General features: G+C 38.9%; 1 protein-coding gene across 1 annotated transcript in view; it reads right to left on the reverse strand.

The window, feature by feature from the left end:
• coro2a (coronin, actin binding protein, 2A) overlaps nt 1-8,095 on the reverse strand; it is a gene marked incomplete at its 3' end in the record, with an annotated part of 13,126 nt that extends 5,031 nt beyond the window's left edge. Inside the window, 2 exon segments of the mRNA XM_035660692.1 lie at nt 264-464; nt 7,924-8,095. Of these exon segments, the coding sequence (XP_035516585.1) occupies nt 264-464 (201 nt within the window).
• Between the last annotated feature and the right edge of the window lie 10 nt (nt 8,096-8,105).

The raw sequence follows: 8,105 nt of genomic DNA on the forward strand, positions 1-8,105 counted from the left end.
AATAAAATCGAATTGAATTGAAAACTGATCTGTGTACACAACATCAGGGCTAATTAAACTGCTTGAAAAGTGGAGATTCAGGGGCCTAGATCAAGCTATTCTCACACTTTTCTTATTTCCCCTTGTAGCAAGATAAATGTCTCCCTTCAGAGTACATATTAACGAAACATATCACAGTATTCATTATCAGGATTTTGAGTAAAATGGTGCGTATGCCACTTTAAAAAGCTGACATCAGTCCGCCATGAGGATGAGATACTCACATGATGGACAGACAGGACCAGGAAGGCCCCTCCCCCAGCACACTCAGTGATGACTGCCAGGAAACGTGGGTTGACAGCACAGAAGTTGTTGTCCTGGACGCTGCGTGTGATTGGCACACCATCATAGCAGCTCTCCTTGGTGGCGGCCTTACCAAACACGTGGCGGAACTTGGAGCTGCGGTACTGAGGACGCCATGTCATCTGAGAGAGGAGAGAGGGAGGGAGGGAGGGAAGAGGAGGTCATTCAAGGAGAATCATCTCTCACAGTTATGGTGATGGGGCTTTTTATACTCCTGCTCCTTTCTCCCAAGCAAAAGAGCAGAGTAAGGGTAGACGTGATTGATTATGCAAAACAAAATGAGCAGTGTTCACTGTGACTTAAAAAGACTAAAATGGATAGCCATGATATTAAAACCTTTTGCACATTTTAAGGCAGTGTGGTCTTTTCTTTCTTGTGGACAGTGTGTCTACTGAGCATCAGGAGCTTTGTGTTACATTTCTTTAAGATCAAAGTAGAGCTTAATTCCTCCCTTATTTTCATGGTATTTACTGAAATTAAAGAGCTTAAATGCACACCATCATCTGTATCATGTAATAAAACAAATATGGGAGATACATTAAACAGTTTTGGTTCAGTTGCTGAGATTTTTACCATGCCAGCAAGTTTTTTGAGCGATATGAAAATTCCCTGATAAGAAACTTACTTTATTCATCTCTCTAAACAGAAGGTTTTGTTCCTCGAGTAATATAAGAATGCTAGAGTAATTCATCAATTTCACAACATTAACAAGTATAAACAAAATAACTGTCTCATGCTTCAAATCAGGTTTATTCTCCACCTAACGCATTGAATAATCTACAACATATTTACAACGATGATCTCAAATCACTTCACCTCAGTGTGCAAGTGCTTTCAGTGAGTAATTGTGTATTTTTAACTCTGCATGTTTCTCCGTTTCTCAACATCATTGTAAACGAGGGAAACTTCATTGTTGCTCGAGACTTAAATAAAGCTTTTGAATTTAACTGAACTATAACCCTGAACTATTAATACTCTGAAAAAGTTGCGTTTATAACAAATTATAAAAAGGTACTGCCTTTGACTGAACCTTAAGAACTCACATTCTTTCTCAAATTATAGATATTTGTGTATATTTTTTTGTCTCAGGTAAAAATACATAATATCTTGCGGTGTTCCACAGGGTATTATTTTAGTCCCACTTTTATTCCCACTATTTGTTAATCACGTGAGTTTTTTCTTTACTTGTTAGCTCCTCTAATTCTGATTACTTCCCACATGAATAAAAATATGGTGAAACAAGTTGCTGGTAAATAACATGTCACTTAATTTGGGAATAAAGTATGTTGTCATGTCTGTACATTTTAACACATTGCACTATGTAATAGAACAAGCATTCAGGCACAGACATTTATTAATTTTACGGGATGTAATTTAGGTCAATGTGTGTCTGGTGAACGTCTAAGGTACTACGTAACAACACACATCATTATCTAGCGTGTTTGCATGATGATGACTTCCTCTTTTTGTCAGTACTTCAAAGTGTCCTAAAGATAAAGAGTTACACATCTAAAAATATATTTTCATTGGAAACCTGCTCATGCTGAATCCTTAAAACCACGCTGAGTTGAGTCATTTTAAATGTATTATTTGTATCAAGGTTGAGAAAACTGTTTCTTTAGAGATCAAGGAAAGGTTTCAACAAAAAAAAAATGTTTGGAAAATGTCTCCAAAATATTGATGCTGTAAAGTGGAACAGACTTTAAGTTAAAAGTTTGAAAACCTTGTTTATGGCTTAAGGATGTATGAAAACAGGTTAGTTATGGAGTGACTGTTTATTCTTTCCATATTATGGGTTATAAATGACAACATTTACAGTCATGATTGTAACTATATTTGTGTTACAAACAGATGGCTTGTTTAATAATGTCAGTATTATTGTGACTTTTCAGTGTTATCCTGGATTAATATTTTTTAGCCAGATAATATAATGTTTATATGAAATAGGCTGTTTTTAGGACATTATGCAAATAAAATCAGTTGCTCAGTCAATTATAAAACAGTAAATAAATACACAGAAAAAAAAACCAGAGACTATCCAAAATTTGACGTCTCCTTTTAGCCACTTTCCTTAAAGCTAGTCAATGCATATGTCATTATTGTGAGGGATAAGTGGCTCTGGTCCACTGGGACAAGGCCTGGCCAGCCAACATGTCTGCTCTGCTATTCTGCCTGGCTCCCTGCCTGCCTGCTGCATGATCATTACTTATGTATTAAGGGTGGAGGAGGTTGATGGACAAGATGTTAACACAAAAAATTGACCCAAACAACTACATCGAGTAGCAGTCCAGACACAGACAGAGAGAGAGCGAAGCAATGAAAATAGGGCAAAGCAAGACAACAAAACAGAAGAGGAAACAAGCCCAAAACCATTCCCGTCTTTAACAACAATGACATCATTCTCCTGATTTATGTGGACTGCCCCGCTGGCCTTTCAGATGATGGCTAAATAAATACAACCACGATGTTAACAGAGTGACATCACAGTGAATGAAGTAAAAATAACAGCATTTGGTTAGCATGATGCAGGTGTGGCTGGAAAAAAACGCTGAGCAGGGAATTAAACTGCCGGGAGAAAAACTAGTTAAAGAAAAAAAAAAAAAAAGGAGAATCTCAGAGTAACAGAAATGCACAGGTGGGAATCGTGACTTTGTGTCTCGGTTTACTCTTTCACATCTCAGCTTCTACCCTGAGGCCATCGCAGAGAGCCTCATGCTGTCACACTGGAATGTACCTGACGAAGAGCTTCATTAAACTTCTCAGGTGATAAAGAGTCTGACTGCCTCAAAGACGCTCTCAGTGACATCTATATGACCATCCTGGCAGCTGAACCTGCATTACACACTTGCATTGCCTCAAGAAGCAAAACACTAACAAGAAGCAGTGTAAACTAATAAAAAGAATACAATAAAGAACTGTAAAAGTTATGTGCAAAATTACTGCACAAACAAACAGAAACAGTGAATTATTGCTTAATATTACAACTATTTGAACAATCAGAAAATAATCCAGAAAATTGTCCACTACAGTTTCACAGAGCCCAAAAACAGGCCTTCGGATTGTTTGTTTAGTTTGACCAACAGTCAAAAACCAAGAGATACTTAGTGTACTATCATAATAGACAAAGACAAGCAGAAAACCATCACATTTGAGAAGTTGGAAAAGGTCTAATGTCTAATGTAAGAGTCTACAGCCAGGCTAGCTGCTCTGTGAAGATCTACTTAGGCACAGTGGGACTTGAAGCTAAATACTAACGTCAGCATGCTAACATTTATTGGTAATCCATCCAATAGTTGTTCAGAAACTTCGCTTAACACAAGTATTAAGTAAGATTAAAGTCTTGAGACACATCTGCAGGCGGTCTCGTCAGTGTGGCTGCTGTGGAACGATGTTAGCATCAGCCATTGGACAACCCATTATCGGTACCTAAAACCACAATTATCAACCTCAGGGTGGCGCTAGAAGAAAAGTCAGTAGATCACCAAAGTCATTTGGATTTATGCCATTTTTAACTGGCGTGATTCAAACAATTAGCAAAATAGCTGCCATTTAATTTTGTGTCAATCAATTATATTATCAATATTATTGAATCAACTGTTTCACATCTACACAGGGTCATCTACCTCTTCACACATACTTTGGATTTACTGACATGCATTCCCATGTAATGGTTTGCTGTAGTCAACGCAAACGTCTCTGATAATGCATGTGTTGAAATGCTTACCACCCACAACACATTCTTGATCATTATCACCCCTTTGTGACATCTGCTCTGCTCTGTAATAACAAAACCAATATTTAAAAGGGTAACTTCCTCATAGGACCTTGAACATGCCAAACAGCATATGAGGCTGACAATCATAAAGGCATGAGAGGAATCAATGACTGACCTCACTAAGATAAAACAACGGTTGCTTTACATTCCTACAATTTTGAATGCATCAAGCAGTCGGGTGCACATTTTTGCTAAAAAGGGACTGATTGCGATGCTCAGTAAGCTACATGTACTTACAAACAGGAGCACATCTGGGTTGATATAATCAGCATTCATGTGTTGCTGAGGCTTACAAGACTGGAGGGAGAGCCTTCCAGGGCAGAAAGTTAAGACATCTTGTCACATCTAAAGCAGGTTGTAATCAGGCCAGTGGCAGCTCCCTTTCAGCTGTGTCTTGCAGCAGGTACACAGCAGGCTGCATGGTGGGCAGCCTGTCTCGGCTCCTCACAGAACTGATGACGAAAACACTATTCTGGCTATTTTTACACCGGCTTCTTGCCGATCAAAAGACACTCGGGCACGTTCACTGACAGCAGAAAAACAGTTTTATTCACAAGACTTCTTAGACAGCCTTTATGTCTGGCAAAAAAAAAAAAAAAAGGAGATGCAGTCCTTTTTTGTCAGAGGGAAATTTATTTTAGTCCATGCCCAGTGAGTCACAGCAGTAACTGCAATAAGGGGGCTGTAAAAACAGTCATAAAACTAAACTGAAAACACAGATATGACTTTAAAAAAAGATATACTGTACATCTGTTTTGCTCAGCCAGAGTTCTTGTGTGGGTCTGTACTTGTATATAGATGTGCAAAGCATACATATTCACCTATTCCTCACCTGCAGGCTGTCTTTTAAGCACCTCATAACTCATAAATACACTAGCAGGCACTCCTTGCCAAGGCTCAGTGCTGGAGGAGGGGGAGTTCAAAGTTTACTTGCTGGTGTCAAGATATCGGTTACTTAAGCAGCATTGGGCCTAAAGCTATAAGCAAAGAGATAATTTGAATTTAAAATCTGCTCATCCTTATAGCACTCTCACCGATCTGCCATCTTACCCCTAACCAATCTTCTCCTGTACTAACAATGATGACCTCCCAACCCCAAACCTAATCCAAAAACTCACTACTTATAAAAACCAAAGCATACGCCAGCCCTGCCTTCTCAATCTGTAGACGGGATGGATGTAATGTTTTGTAAACGCTCTGAGTGAAATTCAAGACGAGGAATGTACAGGTGTGAACACATGTCACAGCAGTATGTGGAACCGTATGTGTGTACGCGTACTGATTGTGTGTGTGTGTGTGTGTGTGTCTGAGTGGGTGAGACACACTTCACGTGGATTAGACTGTCTGCTATCATACACAGATGACAGCTTACAACCTCTGTCTTGTAATAGGATAACAGCCACACTGGTAATCCAATAGCCGCTTCATTGCTTCAGAGCGCACATGTGAATGAGTATGAAAGGACAAGACAGGCTGTGTGTCAGAATGTTTACCTGGAGAATCTTTTAGCTTTGTGTGTGCATTTATAAAGGAGTTCTGAAACACAAACTATGGGTGAATAACTTGGTATGACATCAACTATACGAGAAGGTGTGCCCGTGCAGATATCTACACAGTCATGCACACACCCGCGCAAACATAAAAACAGATCTTTCTGTTCTGTGCATTGGTTTAGTGTAACAATCAGGTTTTTGGAAGCTGTGGCATCCAGGTTTGTACATTCAGATCTTCAGATTAGCTCACAATAGTTATTGTAGGAGGCTGTTTCACTGAACTGAGTAAGAATTCAAGAACAGACAAAAGTGAATTAATCATTAACATACACAGGAGTCTGGCGGGCAGGGTGTGGATAATATGAATGAAAGTAATTTAGTTTATGGATGGAAAATTGGATTAGACAAAAATTGGGTTGTTTTGGAAAACCAATGAGTTCCTAATCAGATTCGTACTGATTTTGTCTGTCCCTCGGCAGAATATGTGAATCTGTATGCCCCGGTCAGTATGATAACTAACGATAAGTATTACAATTTTTTTTTCACTCAGCCTATTTCAAACACAAAATAAGACACTAATATATTCTAGGCAGTCCCTCCAGGATTTCACTGACTTTTTTTGGGGATTGTTGCTCCCTAAAATGCCAGATTTTTTTTGCAATAAAATCAAAAGCTGTTCAAAACTGAACTCTCTGAAGAGAGTGGGTGTGTAAACTGTGATAGCTGTTTACACCAGAGTTTGGATAATAATCTTACCTTTTGCTTTAATTATCTGACCGCATGCGTTTCTTGCAAAGTCTGACTTGTTTCTAGCAACATTCTCAGATCTCAGCTATTAACTTGTGCTGTTATTATTATTAGACCAAAATTGTAATGAACTGGAATTTGTGGTGATTTGATGTGTGAAGGTTGTAAAGATGAATCAGAAATCAAAACAAAACACAGCCATCTCTTGAAGCTTCAGGGAGGCAGGTATCACACTGAATCATTGATGAGAGTACACAATTGTCCATTAGCTATTAAAGAACATGCAAATGTAATTTGCAAGACAATAAGATACAAATTACGGATTCACTTATGCACAAAAAGCCTTAATGTAAACAGATACTAAAACATACACACAGGCCAGCAGTGAGGCTGTGTGTTTGTACATCGGTATGACACCAGAGAGTTGTACAAATACCAAACAATACTTTTTTTCAATACCGTATTGATGGGAATATAAATGTGTTTAACCCTTTTTTTCATTTTTACCCACTCTACAGTAGCCCAGAACGGACAAACCTGTCACGTTTCATGGCCACCCTATTCTCTCTTATGTGCTTGAAAGGGGAAGGTGAAGTGAGGTAGTTGCAAACTGCAACTCCGCCGTTAGATGCCACTGACACATTGGTCCTTTAAATATGGAACTTTGATCAAATATTTCCTCATGTAAATGTAAAACTTCCATAAAGGAAAAGTAAAGAAGCCTAATAATCTGACAAAGTATTCAATGACAACTTTACTGGAGGCTACACACACAGTTTGGTCCGTACTGAAGAAGTATTGAGGTTCGAGCTCTAGCCTTCGCTTCCACAGCTGGGATGAAAACCACTGCACGCTCATAGGTTCATAAACCTTGACGTGAGAAACAGGATACCAGGCTTAATGAAAAGACCTCAAATAGACTGCAATTCAAACCACAAGGCGCATATTTCAGTGAATGGTAGTGTTTTGAAGGGTGGACACCACCATAAATAGCCATCTGTGGGTAGAGATGACTTGACTGGGACGGTGGATGATGATGTCATTTTCACTGTTGTGGAACAGCTTCAGTTTCATATTTACTTTTTTTTTTTTGTAAAAATAGAAAAAACTTCCACGCTTATGGCAGCGAATGAGTGGCTACTTGTCCAAGTTTGAGCAATAGGATAATTAACTGAAAAGGAGTACAAGTCTGCTGTCAGATAAATCTGTCCTGTGCAGGGAAAGTTTTTATAAAAATAGTTTGTCAAATATGCACAGATGCAGGCAAGGCTTCTGTTAGGAAAGATTTTTGTTTCATCTTGTTTAAGCCTGTCTCATGCACATGCACAGACTTTGAATGCCCAGGGGAAAAAGTGAGCATACACACACACACACAGAGACAGACAGTTGTGGACAGAGGTCTAAAGAGTAAAAGATCAATAATAGAATGTCAAATCGCAGAGACAGATCTGAGAGAGCAGGACATGAAAGAGATCAAGAGAGAGACAACACGGAAGAGAAGGAAAAAAGCGTGCAAGAGCAGGAGAGAGAGTGAGAAAGTCAAACTGGGAGTTCAGCAGCACTCACCCTGACGAGTGAGTCGTCACTGACACAAGAAGAAGGAGTAGTGGGTCCTTGAGTGATACAGAGTTAGATCTTTTTCCAAAAACAAAAAAAAATAAAATAGAAAAAACCCAAAAAAAGTCACTTGTCTTGCTTTATCTCAAACACATGGATCAGCACTGTTTCCACACACACAGACACACACA

The sequence above is a fragment of the Morone saxatilis genome, unplaced genomic scaffold, assembly GCF_004916995.1.
Source record: "Morone saxatilis isolate NCDOM2014 unplaced genomic scaffold, NCSU_SB_2.0 Contig17, whole genome shotgun sequence".
NCBI lineage: Eukaryota > Metazoa > Chordata > Actinopteri > Moronidae > Morone > Morone saxatilis.